The sequence below is a fragment of the Juglans regia genome, chromosome 9 (assembly GCF_001411555.2).
Source record: "Juglans regia cultivar Chandler chromosome 9, Walnut 2.0, whole genome shotgun sequence".
Classification (NCBI taxonomy): Eukaryota; Viridiplantae; Streptophyta; class Magnoliopsida; order Fagales; family Juglandaceae; genus Juglans; species Juglans regia.
In genome coordinates this window covers 23,642,666-23,662,046 of record NC_049909.1, presented here as the reverse complement: position 1 = coordinate 23,662,046, position 19,381 = coordinate 23,642,666, and the positions used below count along the sequence as shown (strand labels likewise).

The 19,381-nt window shown below is 37.9% G+C and overlaps 2 protein-coding genes and 1 pseudogene across 2 annotated transcripts; 2 read left to right on the top strand and 1 right to left on the bottom strand.

The window, feature by feature from the left end:
* Positions 1 to 211: 211 nt before the first annotated feature.
* On the top strand, positions 212 to 7,208 carry LOC108994201 (kinesin-like protein KIN-12F). Its single transcript, XM_018969328.2, has 17 exons — positions 212 to 581; positions 677 to 739; positions 834 to 959; positions 1,243 to 1,326; positions 1,495 to 1,620; positions 1,708 to 1,767; positions 1,860 to 1,913; positions 1,995 to 2,087; positions 2,257 to 2,352; positions 2,567 to 2,715; positions 3,034 to 3,183; positions 3,356 to 3,485; positions 3,760 to 4,764; positions 4,858 to 4,953; positions 5,434 to 5,580; positions 5,669 to 6,457; positions 6,607 to 7,208. Exons 1-17 carry the CDS (start codon positions 294 to 296, stop codon positions 6,838 to 6,840), a joined length of 3,690 nt encoding a protein of 1,229 aa, XP_018824873.2. The 5' UTR covers positions 212 to 293; the 3' UTR covers positions 6,841 to 7,208.
* Positions 7,209 to 8,067: 859 nt separating this feature from the next.
* LOC108994193 (probable cytokinin riboside 5'-monophosphate phosphoribohydrolase LOGL10) lies at positions 8,068 to 10,731 on the bottom strand. Its single transcript, XM_018969317.2, has 4 exons — positions 10,243 to 10,731; positions 9,011 to 9,139; positions 8,650 to 8,834; positions 8,068 to 8,583 (listed from the first exon to the last, which is right to left on the bottom strand). The coding sequence occupies exons 1-4, from the start codon at positions 10,444 to 10,446 to the stop codon at positions 8,196 to 8,198; spliced, it is 906 nt and encodes a 301-aa protein (XP_018824862.1). The 5' UTR covers positions 10,447 to 10,731; the 3' UTR covers positions 8,068 to 8,195.
* A 2,237-nt stretch (positions 10,732 to 12,968) lies between these two features.
* LOC108992099 lies at positions 12,969 to 15,778 on the top strand (annotated as a pseudogene).
* Positions 15,779 to 19,381: the final 3,603 nt, after the last annotated feature.

The window sequence follows — 19,381 nt, the reverse complement described above, 5'->3', positions numbered from 1 at the left end:
AGAATGGTAAAAAAAAAAATACTAAATAGTGAATTGTTATGAACGTCAGCTGCACGAACGCATCTCAAAGAAAACGAGAACAACGGAAAAAATGATTTTGAAGAGAGGAAAGAAAGAGGAGGGTATTTAAGTGATTTCACACTTTTCGAAATTAGTTACGATTAAAATTCGAATATCTAACGGTTCAAATCGCCATAAAAGACAAAAGCGATCTTCTTCTCCTTCCCTCTCAACCAACTTCGAATCTTCTCATCCTCTCTCTATCTCACGCCTGTTCGATCGCTCAGTGAGCCATGAAGTCCAATCAAATCGCAGAGACCACGGAGACTCGGTTCTTAGGGACCATATCGGCCTCGTCGATCCGAAACCTTCTTCCGAGATCCATCTCCAAGCATAAGTCTAACTCTTCGAACTTCAATTTATCCAAATCCAACGCAGAGAACGCTCCGCCTACCGATCCGAACATCCAGACCGCTGATCCCCAAGCCCATTTGGCGACCGAATCCTCACCATCCAAAATATTGACTTCGCGGCACCCGATCGCCAGCGAAGCACCGGCACCACTGGCTCCGTCAGTAACGGTATAGTTCTTGAAATCACATTTTTGTGTTCACTTTAAAATTTTCCACTGAAGCAAAACTGAAAGATTTACTGTTGAGAATGTTGGGTTTTTTAGGATGAGATTGTAGGTTCGGAGGGTCAGTGTGAAGTATTGGCACCTCCGGATCCACCAGTAAAGGTATTACATCTTAGCTTAGTCACAAGTTTTTGTATTTTTATTATACAAAATCAGAATAGTCCGGATGAAAATTTAAATTTGAACCTTCTGATAGGTGGTTGTGAGAATCAGACCTGATAATGGAGGGGATAGGACGGTTAAGAAAGTCTCGTTGGACACATTGTCTGTTGGTGATCGGAAATTTACATTCGATTCTGTTTTTGATTCCAATGCGAATCAGGTATGCAATTTGATCCGGGTGTTCATGTTTTTTATATTCAAGTTTATTTTTGAGTATTACTTTGCTTTGTTCAAAGAAATTTATCTGTGACCTCATACCTGGTTAAACATTAAACATTCACTTAATGGAATATTTTTGGAAACAATTTACATTTTCTGAAATTCTCAACTGTCTTGAATTTCGATATATATTTCTAATCCTTCTGCTTTCCTCATATTTCTTGGTAAACAAACAAAGGGTAAGAAAATTTTTATTTATGAGATCTAATTTTGGTTTATACCAGGAAGATGTATTCCAGTTAGTTGGAGTCCCCTTGGTTAGAAATGCTTTAGCTGGCTACAACACTTCAATTTTGTCATGCGGACAGGTAATTAGAGATTATGTTTCATTTTTTAAATTTACTTATACCAAAGTATCTTGCATAGTTATCGGGTTTATATCTATCTAGTAACAAGAACGAGACAAGAAGAAAAAAGTTTATATTATATTTGATTGTGTAATTAGCAATGAAGTAACCATGTTGAATTCTCACTAGACGGGAAGTGGAAAGACTTACACGATGTGGGGTCCGCCAAGCGCCATGGTTGAGGATCCCTCGGCTAGTAGTCGCCAGGGCATTGTTCCTCGCATCTTCCAAATGTTGTTCTCCGAGATTCAGAGAGTATGCTTTGTTTCTAAGCTCTATTGAAAGTGGAAATAAGTAATAATATTTGGTTGGTGACTGTTTTGCTTGAATTGTAATATACAGGAGCAAGAGAACTCCGAAGAGAAACATATTAATTATCAGTGCCGTTGCTCTTTTCTTGAGGTATTTACTTTGTTTTTTAGTCTACAAGTGATATCTCCTTTTCTTGATTACTTCGATTAAGATGTTTTTTTCTAACTGATTTATTATCACAGATATACAATGAACGAATTGGCGATTTACTTGATCCAATGCAGCGAAATCTTGAGGTGAAGATTTTCAATCCTTGACATTTTTAAACTTGACATCATTTTGCGCTATAATGACAAGTTTGGTCAAAACTGTTTCAGATGAAGGATGATGGGAAAAATGGATTGTATATTGAGAATTTGACTGAGGAATATGTGACTAGCTATGAGGATGTGACACAAATCCTGATCAAGGTAAGCAAGCACCCATCATTCAAAGTTCTCTTGCATTGGCTATATTTCGAACGTTTGGATATTATTATTTTTTTTCTTTCGATGAATTTACTAACATATCTTTGCGCTTTACATACTCAACAATGATTTTACATTGGTGCCTTGTTTGGTTTTTGCTTATTTGATGCAGGGGCTTTCAAGTAGAAAAGTTGGAGCAACTAGCTTAAATTCAAAGAGCTCGAGATCCCATATTCTTTTTACTTTTAGCATTGAGTCTTGGCGTAAGGTATCATTGGATATATTTATCAGTTATCAGTGATCTGAAAAAAGGGTTGCTTTAGTTCGGATAGACCTATTCACGGAGGGTGCTATAGTTATCACAGCGTTTAATTAAACACACATCCCACCATAGCCAATGAGTCGTTGACTTGCTGTAATTAACTGTTATCCGCTTGTTTTTCTATCACTTTAATGTGTTCTTGTATCAACTGATGCCGCAGGGAACATCATCCGAGTGTTTTAATAGTTCAAAAGCAAGCAGAATCTGCCTTGTTGATCTTGCCGGACTCGATAGAAATAAAGGTGACGATGTCGGTAGACAAGTTGCAAGGGAAGGCAAACATTTAAAGAGGTCCTTGTCAAAACTTGGGTATGATGATGCCACGACCCTTGGAGAATTTTGTTTCATGAGTAATCTTTTATGCAGTTTTCCACTTAGATGGTGTGTCTGTGAATTATGATTCTATATCTCTGCAATTGGTCTATGGACTTTTTCATATTTGTAGCCATGCTAAAGATATCTGTATTCCGTACAATGAAACAATGCAATTCCTGGTTTGAATTGCTAAAGTTTTTCAATTATGTCCCTCTTATGTGAAGCTAATGACAGATTGAAATATCAACATAATTGCGATGGTTGGTTTTAACAACATTGTTTCATAATAACTGTTCTCTTATACTGGTGCAGGCACTTGGTGAATATTCTTGCAAAAGGTGCTCAGTCTGGAAAATCTGAAGATGTTTCATACCGGGATTCCTGTTTAACAAATTTACTGCAAGAATCATTCGGTGGAAATGCCAAACTCACAGTTATCTGTGCCATATCCCCAGAAAACAAGTATATGACTTGTTTTGTGTTATAAAAAAGTATCATTATTAGATCGAGTCATCATCATAAGACGGGGAATTTTAGAAAAAAATTTTAAAATTCTACCGAAACAGTGCCCGAAATTTCTGTTTCTTTTCTTCCTCTGAAATAATGGATCTGTTTTTTTTTTTTTTTTTTGCAGAAATAGTTGTGATACACTGAGAACTCTCAGATTTGGACAACGGGTGAAATTCATTAGAAATGAGCCGGTAATAAATGAAATCACAGAGGATGATGTTAATGACCTGAGTGATCAAATTCGTCAGTTGAAGGTATTAAGTTTCCTATCAGAATCTTATAAAAAAGAGTAATGCTAGGTGTAAACCTCAAATATATAAGTTCCATACAAAACCTTCGTAAAAAAGTGAGTTTTATTAATAAAAAATATATTTTTTTTAATATTTTTTAGATGGGATCCACTATTTTACAAGGGCTTGTACGGAATTTTATACAGATCATTTTTCTATAAAAAAATCTTAGTTTGAAGGCTGTAACTAGAGCAAGCTGTGGTTTTATACATTTTTATTGTTTATTTTCTGTTTTCAGGAAGAACTTATAAGAGCGAAGTCTAATGTCCGTATATCAGCAGGGAGTCAAAATAGATATTTTCAAGAGCAAAATGTACGTGAAAGCTTAAATCAATTGAGAGTAAGCCTTAACCGTTCTTTGATCCTTAACCCCATGGATAATGATTCTGATGAAGACATGAATGTTGATGAAGATGATATAAGTGAAATTCGTCAGCATCTAGATAAGCTGCATAGTTATGAAGAGGATATTAGAGAAGCATCTATTAATAGGGATTCCATACAGTTCTATTCGATGGACGAAAGTAGTGAGACAGACTCTCTGGATGCAGACAGTGAAATCAAAAGTATGGAAAAACCTTGGAATGAACTTCTTCAGAATGCCAATGATGCTTCAGAAGATAATTTTGCAAGTGCTTGTAACTCTTTAACAGCTGTTGACCTTGCATCCAGAGGGAGAATTTCGATTAGCTCATGCTGTCAGTCCCCGGTTCTCCAAGACCCTACATTGTCTGAATCTCCGAAAATTGGAAATTCCAATAGGAAAAGCATGAACTTGTCAAGTCATTTAGGAAGTCAGAACATTGTATCGGAGAGTTCAAAGTTCAACTTGGATGTGTTACGACAGTCCCTCAAACAGGGTGAGCAGATTAAATCTTCTATGCAGTCAAGCAAGACACGTATAAGCCCCACCGAGACCTTGGCTGCTAGCCTTCAAAGAGGCTTACAGATCATTGACTGTCACCAGCGGAACTCGGCAGTAAACAAATCTTTAGTTTCCTTCTCCTTTGAGCACTTGAGATTGAAACCCTGTCCAGAAGTTGACAAGGCCAATGCATCTGTTCAGACGCTACCAGAAGAGAAGCCATCTTCAAATGGACCATCTGTTTCTTTCCTTTGTGCATCATGCCAACAGAGAATAGCTGAGAAGGATTCCAATGGTGTCCAGGATAGCTTGAGGACATGGATTGCAGCAGTTGATGAGGAAGAAAACCCTTCCCAACTGAAAGATGAAGATCCTAAAGTATGGAACACTTAATAGTAGTTACAGGCAAGTGTGATTCAATCTAATCAATTTCTGATTTGTTTAATAATTTTTCTACTTCTGTTGTTTCAGGATACAGGGAACACTATGAGAAAATCTAGCAAGCGAGTGGTGCTTGAAAATGTTTGTTTGGAGCAAGCTGCCAAAATTGAACAGTTGAATCGACTGGTAATAAGAATTGTCTGACCTCTATAAATCCTGGAATTTTTCTAATGTGGGTTTTATTACGTGTTAGTATTTTTAGTATTGGCTAAATCCGAATTCAAAATAATGGGTAACGTTTGTTATTTAGTTTGGGTTGATAGATAAGATTTATTTATGAGTATAATGGGTATGGACAAAACGCGTGGCAAGTAAGTGATCCACATATTACAGAGTGTTTTTAAGAAACTTACTTTATTAATCTTCAAATAGTGGAGTTGGTTTGTTCTGGGTTGCTTGTTTTGCTTTATCATTCATATTTTTATTTTTGTTCGATATTGTGATTTGAGGCATGTGGACTTATTTGATTTTGAAATTGAATTAATACTATAATCTTGAAATGAATTAAAACTAGACAAAGAATTGTGACATACACCTATTCACCCCCTCTAGGGCTTATTTAGGATCAATCTTGTAATTTCATTATGGATATCTAAATTCCTACAGGTAGAGCAGTACAAACGTGAGAAGGAAGAAGTGCATGATCAAGTAAGCAATACACTTTGTCTTGATGATTCAGAGAATGAAAGAGTCCCCTTTAAGGATACCAAGAATAATGATTCTCGTTCACGAAAGGATGAAGCTTTAAACAAGGTCATTACTTGTTTCCTCTATTAAACCTTGCATTTCAAATGTTGGAAATTCCCTTCTCAATTTTTTCTTGGTGTGGTGGTATATGCAGCTTCTAAGGTGCAATGCAATCGAGACTAATCAGCCAGAGGTTATAAAGGAAAAATGTGAAGTGAAGGAAATCTTGGAACCTGAGTATGGGAACAGATATTTTGATCTGAATGAGAAGGAAGCACTTCTCAAGGAAATTGAGCGGTTAAAAGGCAAGCTGCAGTCATCTTCTGATTCTCTTGACAATACCGAAATACTGAGATCCTCTTTGTTGTCCCGATCCCGATCGATGCAACTTCGAAAAAGTGGTGTAGATAATCTACATAGTAAGGAAGAACTAGAGCTAGAGAGGGAAACACAGAAATGGACAGAAATGGAGAGTGATTGGATTTCCTTAACTGATGAACTGAGAATTGACCTAGAATCACACCGGCGACGTGCAGAGCAGGTGGAGATGGAGTTGAGCTTAGAGAAGAAGTGCACTGAGGAGTTGGATGATGCACTTCACAGAGCAGTCCTTGGGCATGCTAGGATGGTCGAACACTACGCTGAACTACAAGAAAAGTATAATGATTTGGCTGGAAAGCATCGTGCAATCACGGAAAGGATAACAGAGGTAAAGAGGGCAGCTGCAAAGGTAGGAAAGAAAGGTCCAGGCTCTCGATTTGCCAAATCCCTTGTTGCAGAATTTTCTTCATGGAGGGTGAAGAGGGAGAGGGAGAGAGAAATGTTGAAAAAGGAGAACAAGAGTCTTAGAATTCAACTAAGAGACACTGCAGAAGCTGTTCATGCTGCTGGAGAACTTCTTGCTAGGCTGAGAGAAGCTGAACAAGCAGCATCTGTTGCAGAGGTAGCTCATCCGTCTCTTATACAAACGATACTTCTTGATGACTTGTGTTTTACAGAGTTTGAACCATGATTCTTGTAACACTGCAAGCTGAGTGCTAGTAGTTTTCTGATTCGTTACTCATGCTTATAATGATTTTCACATCAATGCAGGAGAACTTCACAAGGGTTCAAGAAGACAATGAAAAGTTAAAGAAGCAAATGGAGAAGCTGAAAAGAAAACACGAGACGGAGATGATCACCATGAAGAAGTATCTTGCAGAGAGCAGATTGCCAGAATCTGCATTGCAACCACTCTATCAAGAGGATTCCGACGTAGCGCACAACAACGCAAACCCACGTTCTGATCAGGCATGGAGATCAGAATTTGGAGCGATATATAAATAGCACTAGTAATTCTTCCTACCAAGTAAAAATCAGCTATTGAGATAAGAGTTGGAGGTGATGGCCATTGTTGTGTGATATGGGCTGGCTTGCAAGTTGCATGCACCAGACCCTACTCGGGTCCAAGCATTCATTCATTCATACAATTATTTGTTTGCTTTATGTTTATGCTTTTGTATATTTTTAGGTGTTTAGAGGAATGCATTTGCTGACTCTCCCAAGGCATCATTCTTTAGAGATGATTCTTGGCATCTGTGAAAGGCAATTGCCTTATTCATTCTTTGTAAACCGGTACACGTCAAAATAACTTTAAGGTCAAATCCTCTTACTTGTATTCCTCGTAAAGTTACATGCACGGTCCTTGTACGTCATCTCTGATTCTCTTTTAAATTGTGAGATTTGATTTATAATATTTAAAATTTAAAATTTATTTTTTAAATTAAAATATTTTTAAAAAGTACTTACTAGATATATTATCTACAACTTCTAAATAAAATCTTTCTATAGACTATATATAAATAAAAAAATTAATTAATTAAATAGTCATCTTATTTACGACTACGAGGTGAAGCCAGCCATTACACGTTTCAAAGTCGCCTTGGAAGGCACCAATCGTAACGCATGCCATCTTGTTTAGTTACGAAAGGCATATAACGTCGGCGCATTCGTCTTAACAAGTGAAATAAAGTAGCTCTTACCCAGTTTCACTTGTCCATCTTTACTCGTTGCAGTTCTCTGCACGACGTCGTTCCGAAGATGGCTAATAGATACTGTACAAATCACTTTCTAGATTCGCTTTCGGAAGGGGTAGATACTATGCAGTTTCACTTGTACTTTCGTCTTATGTATAGTAACACTACATATAGTCATTAAATATATAAATACTGCATAATCATTTTAAAAAAAAGTAAATTTTATTATTAAAAAATTAATAGACAAGTAAATAGGCAGTTCAAATGTCTTAGCTATAGCCGATATGGTTGGCTAGTGTGTGCAAATTTATAGAATTCCTACAGGCAAAACTATGTACGTGCATTATGTGAACCGTGTTGGGGTTTTAAGGATTTTGTTATGTTTCTGAATAGTTTATTTTCTCTTTTTATAAGAAAAAATATATTTACAATCGTGAATTGTACAATCATCACGTAATCGTTTTGAAAAAAATAAATAAAATATGAAACTCAAAAGTTTGGAGGATTCGATGACAGTATTTTGTGTCGAGATAAGTTGTTTGCAAACCCAAAAGGAATACCTTGGTGGACCTCTGAATGATCTAGGACTCAAAGTACAGCATTTTTAATCTCATTACACGTTGAAACAAATCTAATAACAATTGGCTTATCATCATCCACTGGAGACTACGAAGGGACTGTCCCGCGAAGACTTTGAGCAAGCCTGCCTTTGTCGCTAAGAGGGAGATTATAAAAGTCAGCCAAATAAGCCAAAGCCTCTGAATTACTGTTGCAAACATTCCATAGGGATGCAACCTCTCCTTTGGACACGGTACCCCAATCCTCACAATTATCAAGGAAGTCCAATAACTTTGAATAGAACGAATCATAGTTCATTAGAAGGAAGGGAACCGGAAGCTCTGATCCTATCCGTTCCAGTTGAATCAGTGCTAATATCTCAAACACCTCATCCAGAGTACCAATACCTCCAGGGAGAGCAACAACAGCAGTTCTGATAGAGCTGGTGCTCCTGACTGCAGCATCCACCAACCCATGCTTCCTCGCAGAAAAAAACCTGCACCATAAAAGCAGTTCATTCAACTGAGAACCGTCAAAATCTGAGATAAGGTGGCAAGGATACCTGCAAGTCAGATACGTTTCTGAAGGCAGATAAGGATGAAAGTTTGAGGCTGTCCATTCACCAGCTTCTCTACCTATCTTAAATCCACCAACTGGTTTTCCTGCCTGTAAAGCACCTTTAGTAGCAGCATCCATTAGCCCGGGACCAGCCCCTGACCATGAAGTGCAGTCCAAAAGGTTCGCAATCTGTTGTATGCAAAGTGGAAGAAGCTCATAAGGAAAAGAAACCTCGGTCGGTAAGAAAAATTTATTTCTAAGATACGATTTGTAGTTGCTAAGTCTTATCAGGATGCATGATGCATGCCAATATTTACAACATCATAGAAATAAAGAAACGATGGAAGCAACACAGAGTCACTTGCCTCTCTACCCAACTCCTGTGCTTGCTTGTAATGTGAATGACTAGGTCCCATCCTTGATGAACCCAAATAAACAACTCCCCTCCCAAGTCTTCGTATCAATTCATAGCACTGTTCTATCTCTTTTCTGACCTTTCAAACAAATAAACAAAGTTAGCCGCCAAACCATTTTGCACATTCACCAAAATTGCAAATATAGTATGTATCACAATTTTGCACGATTTTGCTTATGCAAGACAAATGAGAAGTTCCAAGGCTTGGAATTAAGATCCATAAATTGCATATGCAACTTCCAACTCTCACTGTATAACGATATCAGAAGGGAGTTAGAGATTTTTTTTTATGAATAAGCCATTCCACTAATAGCAATGAAGTATAGTACACAGGATCTTAGCTACACAAATTCAAAACAACCTACCAGAGAGCATAAAAAACACTCTCAGCCAACCCACAAACCAGCAAATGACTCATTTGCTAAGGACCAAACGGCAATAACCCAAAGACGACATAAAGCTCAATTCAAACCAGTGATTTCAAAACCATCTATACAAGACACCCGAGGCTTTACATCCCACGTGATGGTTTTCAAGATACTCTCTTCAGAATGAACTCAGCCTCCACAGATCCTGCAATTCCTCTATATCCATATGTGATACACTGCAGCTCCTAATGCAAGCTTGCTTTTTTTAATACCCAAACCAAACTCTCCCCCAGTCAGTTGCTGGAATGTCTCTCAAACACTCCTCCTTACTTCCCTCCATAAACGTCCAATAAAACCACACTTCAAAATAGAGATGATATCTACTTCCAATACAATTCCTACAAAATACATGAGAACCACTCAACCGACAACCCGTGTCAATTTAATAGCTGTCCTAATGTCAGAAGTAGTAAACTGACCTATTTCAGAAGGAGCCAAGAAGGTTCAACAAAGTCACCTAGCTGAATAATATGAAGAAGGCTCTGAATTCGCATCAAGTCCTGTGATCTAGCAGGCCTCCAAACCCATTGCAGCCCTATAGGTATATAAACTTTTCTTATGAAGAACCCTATACGTATTATATCAGATATGCCCTGACCACAAGGCAGACAGAAATGGATGGAAAACTATCATCGTCGTCACTGATGTCTTACTTTTCAGTCTACTTAAGCATAGATAATCCAACAAAGCAGTCAATAAAAAGCTCTGTTTGTTGCACATTTGGATTTCCCTAATTCAATCAAATTTCAATCACCTCATCTGGGCTTGTTCTCTCCTCAAATTCGATTGCTTCACGCTTGCTGAACGAAATTCTTGCTGAACGAGACCGAACCTCTGATAACTTGAAATTGATGGTATGCGTTCCTCTTTCACTAAAAGATTGAATCTCTGACCTCCCTGGATGATAATTTCTCACCAAAATTTGAGAACCCAATGAACCCACCAACGAGAACCCCATCCTCAGACCCTCCAAGTTTGTCAAAGACTACTACTTTGCATGAATTGGCTGCAATTACAAAGTCGGGTTGCAGCATTAAACGCAAAAATATGCTTTTGTATGCAACAATGAGGTGTGGAACAGAATAACAAGTTGTCCTCTCAACTTTAGGCAAGTTGTGAGAATTTCTACCCGAGGAAAAAAGAAAGTATAATTATGGATAAGAACTAGGAATAAGGGAATAGCATCCAGATCCACCAACATTCAACAACGAAGAAAGCGTCACTTCCGATGTTCAGATATCAGATATGCAAGCAGGCTCTTGATTAGGTTTTAGTAATGGGCCGGCTCTCTTACTATTTCGATCCATACAAAATATAGGAAATCTTTCATCTTTGCATAAATGGGAATTGTTCAGGCCCTTGATTAGGTTTGATTTTTCATTTCACTATATAAGATACGATATATTTTTTATATTAAATGATAAAAAATCATATAATAAAGAATTATTTAATAATAATAAATATACCACATCTTATATTATAAAATAAAAAGTGAGATAAGAGTGTGATTTATTACATTATTATTATTATTATTTAATTTGATCTTCGTTTCCAACTCATCTCATCAGAATGAAGATTATTTATAGTTTATTAGGCCTGAATTTGTTAAGGATGAGCATCTTCAATCAACTTCAAAAATTTAGACCATTAATTTATTACGAATGTATTTTTTTAATTATTAGATAATAATTAGATAAAAAAATTAAAAAATTAAAAAAAAAAATTGTTTGAGAAAAAAATTATTAAAATTTTTGAGATGAGATGAACTGTATATTTCAAACAACCCCTTAGTCTATTAATTTACCACGCGCGTACTTTCCTAAGCCAAAAACCGAACTTATATCGCTAATCTTAGTCCACAACAATGCCCTTAAAATCACGTATATATTGAAGATATTATAGTAGTTACGGAAACTAGGGCTTAGAGTTAAACCTAGCTCGCGATTATTTACAGTATAATAGGCCTAAATTTATCAAAGATGAGCATTCTAGGAAGTTCAATGGGCCTCGGAAATTAGCCCATTAATCTACTACGCGAGTATTTGCTTAGAAAAATTCTATTTGGGGACTGCATAGGCAGACCTCACTTAAACAAAACGTGGCTATGCGCCGAACCAACCGTGGCGATGCCCATGCGTTCAAGCTGCTGTTGGACACACTCCTCAAGCTTGTTGATGTCAAGGGCACTGATGGAAAAACTACTCTCTTGCATTTTGTTATACAGGAAATCATTAGGGCTAAAGGTTCTCGTTTTTTGGGTACTGATCAGACTCATCAGAGTGAACTGGCTAAGAAAAGTCAGCAGTCTGCTTTCCGGGATGATGTTGAATTTAGGAAGCTTGGCTTGCAAGTTGTTTCAGGTTTGAGTGGGGAGCTCACCAATGTAAAGAAAGTTGCTGCAATGGATTCAGATGTGCTCAGTACTGAAGTTGCAAAGCTTGCTGGAGGAATCATCAAAATATCTGAAGTCGTGAAATTGAATGAAGAAATCCCATTGAAGCAGACTAGCCGAAAATTTTCAGAGTCGATGAATGGGTTCTTGAAGAAGGCTGGGGAAGAGATTAAAAGGATCCAAGCCTAAGAGAGAGTCGCTCTCTCTCTGGTTAAGGAAATAACCGTCGATGGTGGCCAAGGAGGTCGTCGGCAATGGAGTATGTGACTCCGTCGATGGTGGAGGAGATTGGGTCGGGAAGCACGGCAGAGGGAAAAATAAATTTCCTTCGATTTTGAAGTTTCTGGGTTTAGGTAGGTTTGGAAAGAGGGATAATTTAGTCGATTCAATGAAAAATTTGGGGACAATTTGGTCAATTTATACATTAGGACCGCAAAGGAGTCCTCTAAGGCTACGTTTGAATGTTGAAGTGAGTTGAGTTGAGTTGAGTTGAGATAATAAAATATTATTAGAATATTATTTATTATTATTATTATTATTTTGAGATTTGAAAAAGTTGAATTATTTATTATATTTTGTGTTGAAATTTGAAAAAATTATAATAAAGAGTTAAGAAGAATTGAAAGAAATTGTAGTTCCAAACAAGCTTAAGGCTAGTACTGTACGTAGAACGAGTCGATAGATAGATATGGGTTCGGTCTTGGTCTTTGGGCTTAACTAGCCATATCTATCACTAATGTTAGTCCACAACAATGCCTTCAAAATCAGGTACATAAGAGGGTAATATAATAATTGAATAATGCTATGTATTGTCTTTAAATAAAATTATATTATAAATTTTTTTAATTATATTTTTTAATTTTTTTAAAATTATAATAATGTCATTATTAAAATAATATTTTTTTATTTAATTGTACATATAGTTCTTATTTAGAAGCAAATAGAATTTCTCATAATAATCAGAGAAATTAGAATTTTAATTGGGTTTTAAAATAATCTAGTCATTAAAAAAAACAAAAAATACAAGCCCAAACTGCTGAATAGTAGGTTTCGGTTGGTTTTACACACATGAATAGACGAGACCAACCGGCCGGTTCGGTTTTTCATGGCCAGTTAAAACCTAGGTCGCCTCCCTTCATGTATTTCTTTTCCTTTACAGACGTTAGCTGCTCCGCAGAAGTTCGAGAGATTTGTGGGAGATAGCAGCCCTAGAACCCCCACACTGCCAAAATGGGTCTTTCTCAATTTGCTCTAATTTTTCCTACTTTTTTTCAATGTTTGATTTTTGTCCTCGATTTCGTGGTGCTAATTTGGAGTGATTCTGTGGATTTGTAGGTATCTCTCGGGATTCAATGCACAAGAGGCGTGCCACTGGAGGAAAGAAGAAGGCTTGGAGGAAGAAGCGCAAGTAACTCTGAAAGACCTATTTAGTTCCGTTATTTTTATTTTCTTGTTTAGTTACGGTACTTTTGTTAGCTGAGAAATTTGGAGAGGAAGAAATGAATTTTGGTTGTAATGTCCTTTGTTTTCTGATGTTTTCGTATACGCAAGTGATTGACTTAATTGTTGTAGTGGGATAATCTTGGTCTTTAGATTTCCTTAATTCCCCGTGTTCATTAGGCAGTAAATGATAGCTTTAGCGAATTGTATTTCCTTAAGCTTGGAAAATTTTTTATATGGTTCATTAGTTTCTATGCCCTTTTTATATGGTCTTTAGATTTCCTTAATTCCCCGTACTCCAAGTCTTAACCTCACGTATTATTTCTGATCTGATTGATGTGTTTGTTGTATTTGAAGGAATGGTAGCCCCATCTTCCCTGTATGCTAGAATTTTGTTGAAACTCCGATTACTCTCACTGATTAATGGGTTTTGTCTAATTTTCGATCTGAAGTATTTCATACTTTTGAAGGATGCCAGCTTACCACAATATCTAAACCCTGACACTGTTGTTTTCTTGTTTTAAATAATGGTGTCTTTGCATGTTTTTTTTTTTTAAATGTAAACACGCAAGCTTTTTGTGGTAACCAGTCCACCTGTTTTTTTTTTCTTTATTTTGGGTTCGTCTTTAAAAGTAAATAACACCAGAATTTGAAATACGGTACTTATATAAATTTAAGATTATCTTGTGCTCCTGTCCAATGGGATTATCTTGTTTCTGAAGGTATGAGCTCGGAAGGCAACCTGCAAACACAAAGCTGTCAAGCAACAAGACAGTTAGGAGGATTAGGGTTCGAGGTGGGAATGTTAAATGGCGTGCTCTGAGGCTTGACACTGGAAACTACTCATGGGGGAGTGAAGCTGTGACCCGGAAGACTCGTCTTCTTGATGTGGTCTATAATGCATCCAACAACGAGCTGGTTCGTACTCAAACTTTGGTGAAGAGTGCTATTGTTCAGGTTGATGCAGCACCGTTCAAGCAGTGGTATCTCCAGCACTATGGGGTGGACATTGGTCGCAAGAAGAAGACTTCAGCTTCCACCAAGAAAGAAGGGGAGGTAGGGATATGCTCATTCTTTATGTGTACTTCTATTCATATTATTTGTTGAATCTATTCTCTCTCTCATTTTCTCTGCCCCCCACCCTTCATGCTCTCTAGTGGTATGTTTGCACCATTAGTTTTAGATACTGTTACAACTTATCAAAAAGAAAGTTTTAGATACTGTTATATATAGATAGGGATATTTTTTTTTTTAAGGTAATCAAGAAGTTTTATTCATAGAAGTAGGCAAAGCCCAAGTATACAGGAAGTATACATATAGATATGGTTAGTTTTAGTTACTGTTGTTGAAGAGGTTTGAAGAGGTTATCATTAAATTATATTTTACATCATTGGTTATGGAAATCTCGTGTCTTTTTTATCATCACCATCATCATCATTGTTAGTTCTTTTGGTCTGAGCAATTGGTGTCGTATAAAAGTTTTTAGTTAGCTTGATCTGAATTGGTTTTGTTTTAGTTATTTTTTGAGTGGGATGGGTCGTCAAAGATTGTGAAAATTATATTCATGCTTTATATTTGTCAATCAAGTTTTTTTTTTTGGGGGGGGGGGGGGGGGGGCATAAGTTATTAGTGTTTTCATTTTACATTTTCCACTTGCTTTTGTAGGAGGGTGATACTGCTGCTGCTGAGGAGGTGAAAAGCAACCATGTCCAGAGAAGCTGGAGAAGCGTCAACAGAATCGCAAGCTTGACCTACACATTGAAGAGCAATTTGGCGTTTATTAGCTTGTATCTCATCAAGACCCGGTCAGTGTGGCTTTGATGGGTATGTGACTTTCCTATGCTTTTTTTTTTTTTTTTTTTTTCATTTCAGTTACCAGATACATTTACAATTGCTTATTGACACACCTCTCCCATAAAGTATGTTGTCTCAGATATTACAAAAGTCCTTGTTTTGTCTGCACCGAAAAAATGCTCCCCCCCCTCCCCTAAATGCAGTTTAAAACAAGTAATTAGTTTCATAATTTCCAAAGATGGATGTGAATTCTGTTGTGTGATATCTGATGAGAGCTTTTCATTTGCCACATAATTCTCGGACATAGATGCATCATTTACCTTCTTTTGTAAGACTTGCAAGTGCATAGTGTTGACCGAAATGGACTTGCCACAGATACATCTTGGAAGGCAAAGAGCTTGAATTCTACATGAAGAAGATCCAGAGAAAGAAGGGCAAGGGGGCTGGAGCTGCCTAAAATTTTGTTACCCGAACTTGATATCAGAATTTCTGTTTTGTTGGAATTTGTTTCCTCCCCATAGACATTGAACTTAAAACTTAGGCGAACCAGTTTACGAGAAGCTTTTTGTCATTGTACTTTTGACTTTTTAATTGGAATATTGTCATTGATGACTTAATATTATTTTTAGTTGTGCGATTAATATTAGCTATTATCGCTGGCCAATCAATTATTGCCACATTCAAAAATGTTAAGAGAGGATGATAAATAGAATATTTTCTATAAATGTAGATTCAGAATTTGTTTTTGGTTTTTATTATTACTGAGTTTTGGTTAATTATTATTATTATTATACCTTGTCTTATTGACTATATTTTGTTAGAAATGACGTGGCAATTTTAGATCACGGGTTGCATTTCCATTGGGAATTAGTAGGGGTGTAAATTCAAACCGGAGAACCGGACCGGTTTTACCGGTTTTTAAAACGTAAAAATCGACTGGTTCTGGTTCTGGAATTTTTTGGACCGGATCGGACCGGTTGATTAAAAAAAATAAAAAATAATATTTTTTTATATAAATTTTATACAAAATATTTTATATATATTAAATATTAATATATATAAGTTTTATATATAATGTATAATTATAAATTTTTTTGTGAAATTTTATATATAACATATATATTCATATATGAAATAATTTCTTATTATAATTTATAAATTATTACATAAAATGTTAATACTAAATCACTAAAAATTTATAACTAATACTAATATATAGGGGTGCGCAGAATTCCGAGAATTTCGACTCCGTCCGACCTCCGCTCCGATGCCGACTCCGACGGAGTCGGAGTTGTCGGAATTCGGAGTAGCTCCGAATAATTATTCGGCGTCGGAGTCGGAGCTCCTTCGAGCTCCGACTCCGACTCCGAATTTTTTTTTTAAACCCAGCTCCAAAACGACGTCGTTTTGGAGCTGGGTTTAAAAAAAAATTATTGAACGACACCGTTCCACTTAATATGGAACGGCGTCGTTCGAAAGTGCCTTCTTGAAGGGGCATGCGAAGTTCAGATTCAGAACGACTCGTTCCTCACTTCCTCTTCCTTTTCACTTCTTCTTCTTCCTTCTTCACTTCTTCAGTTCTTCTTCCTCTTTCACTTCTCTCTCGCGTCTCCCGTCCCAGTGCATGAACCAGTGAACCCTCCGTCTCGCGTTCTTCATTACACCATTCGTCGTTGGAGCCAGTAGTTGTGATTCTTGTGATTCTTGTGTATTGAATATTCAATATAGTCCCCAACACGGCGCTCAAAAACATGAATTTTACATTGTTTTGAAGACTTGCGCTCGAGCGAGGTGTCGAGCGCAAGTCGAGCGCACGTTGTATTAAACATTGGCTCGAGCGATATGTCGAGCGGAAGTCAAGCGAACATCTCTGGAAGAGTTCTGCTCGAGCGCTACCTCGAGCGCTCATCGAACGAACCTTTCTGGAAGAGTTCTGCTCGAGCGCTACCTCGAGCGCTCATTGAGCGAAACTCTCTGTATGGATTCTGCTCGAGCGCGACGTCGAGTGCAGGTCGAGCGATCCTCTCTGGCTCTCTGTATGGATTATGCTCGAGCGCCACGTCGAGCGCACGTCGAGCGCACATCGAGCGAACCTCTCTGTATGAGTTCTGCTCGAGCGCTACGTCGAGCGCATGTCGAGCGAACCTCTCTATATGGGTTCTGCTCGAGCGCTACGTCGAGCGCATGTCGAGCGAACCTCTCTATATGGGTTCTGCTCGAGCGCTACGTCGAGCGCAAGTCGAGCGAACCTCTCTGTATGGCTTCTGCTCGAGCGTACGTCGAGCGAACCCATTTGGATGGGTTCGTCTGTGTCAAGCGCACATCAACCGAACCTCAATGTAATAATACATCGATACATGTATTATTATGATACAATAATACATGTCCTATTGTATAATACAATAGTCTAGTTTATTTTTAAACTAATTTTTTGTTTCTAATTTAATTTTTTCAGCTTCATTGATTGTGATATGGATCCTAGACATAGTGGAGATGATCGTCCACAAGGAGATGTGGCGGATGCCAATGCTACAACTCCTACGCCGGTGGGTACTTCCACCCCTAGAGCCACATCTAGGGCAGCTACATCTTGTGCGAGTAGTCGACTCCCACTCCCAGTTGATATAGATGATGAAGATATGTTCAACGAGGAGGAGGAGATGCCCATTGAGCAAGATCAACCACCACGACCTTCTAAAAAGAGGTCGTGGACATGGGAGCATTTCACCAAAATTCCTGGTGAAATTGCGAACCCAGTGGCAAGATGCCATTACTGTGGATCACTTTGTGGATGCCATTCGAAGAAGCAAGGTACCGGTGTGTTAATAGCACATCTAAATGGTTGCCAACAATATAAGATAGCGAAGGGATTGCAAGCCACTGATCAGACCAACCTCAGTTACCAAACTTCTACAGCCACTGATGGTACACAGACTAAGAAATTAGTCATCCCTCAATACAATGAGAAGATGTTGAGTGACATGCTTGCAGAGATGATAATTACTGATGAGATGCCATTTACCACAGTCGAGAAAAGAGGCTTTCAAAAGTTTCTAAATTTTGTTGAGCCACGATTTCCCATTCCATCATGGTATACAGTGATGCGAGATTGTATGAAGAAGCATGCGAAGAACAAGGAGGAGATGAGGAAGATGTTTATTACCACTGGTCAGAGAGTGTCTTTTACGACTGACACATGGACTTCCATACAGAACGTCTGCTACATGTGTATCACAGCACACTACATTGACAGTGAGTGGATTTTGCATAAAAAAATTATTGGTTTTAAAGAAATTGTGGATCATAAAGGTGCATCCATTGGGGTGAAGATGTATGATTGTTTAAAGGACTGGGGAATTCGAAAAGTGATGTGTATTACAGTTGACAATGCTAGTGCGAGTGAAACAGCAATTGATTGGTTTAAGCGGAACACGACGGTGAGAGATGATGTCATTCAGGCCCACAAGTGTATTCACGTTCGATGCTGTGCTCATATCATTAACCTCATAGTTGTTGAGGGATTAAAAGAGGTTCATGATTCTATAACCCGAGTCCGCAACATTGTACGATATGTGAGGGGTTCCCCTCAAAGGCTTGCCAAGTTTAAGGCAATAGCAGAAGATTTGAAGATTGAATGTTGTAGTATGCTGTGCTTGGACGTTCCGACTCGATGGAATTCTACATACATGATGTTGGATGTGGCACAGAAGTACCAAAAAGCATTCGAGCGGATGGAGGTCGAGGATGGGGGCCTGAGTTATGCTTTGTTGGAGCCAGCAGGACAGGGGCTCGGTGCGCCAGACGCACATGATTGGACCAGTGTGAGTTATTTTGTTGAATTTTTAAGAACTTTTTATGAGATAACCATGCGACTATCTGGATCCAAATATACGACTGCGAACTCATTTTTCAGTGAGCTCTCGGAGCTTCACTTCCAGTTGGAAAATAGTTGTACTGACTCTGCTGGATTGTTATCTGATATGGCTACGAGGATGAAGATCAAATATGATAAATATTGGGGGAATATTGAGAAGATAAATAGATTGCTATTTGTGGCTGTGATCCTTGACCCCCGAGTTAAGTTGGCCGTTCTAGAATTTTGGGTAAATTCCGTCCTCGGGGCAGTGAAGGCTGGAGAGTTTATTAGATTGCTAAAAAGTGATGTTGATGACTTATATCATCACTACAGTACTAGTGCTCAGCCTTCATCCGCAGTTGGTAGCTCCTCACATTCGAGGCCGACAGGATCGACAGTTTCCTCAGGTGA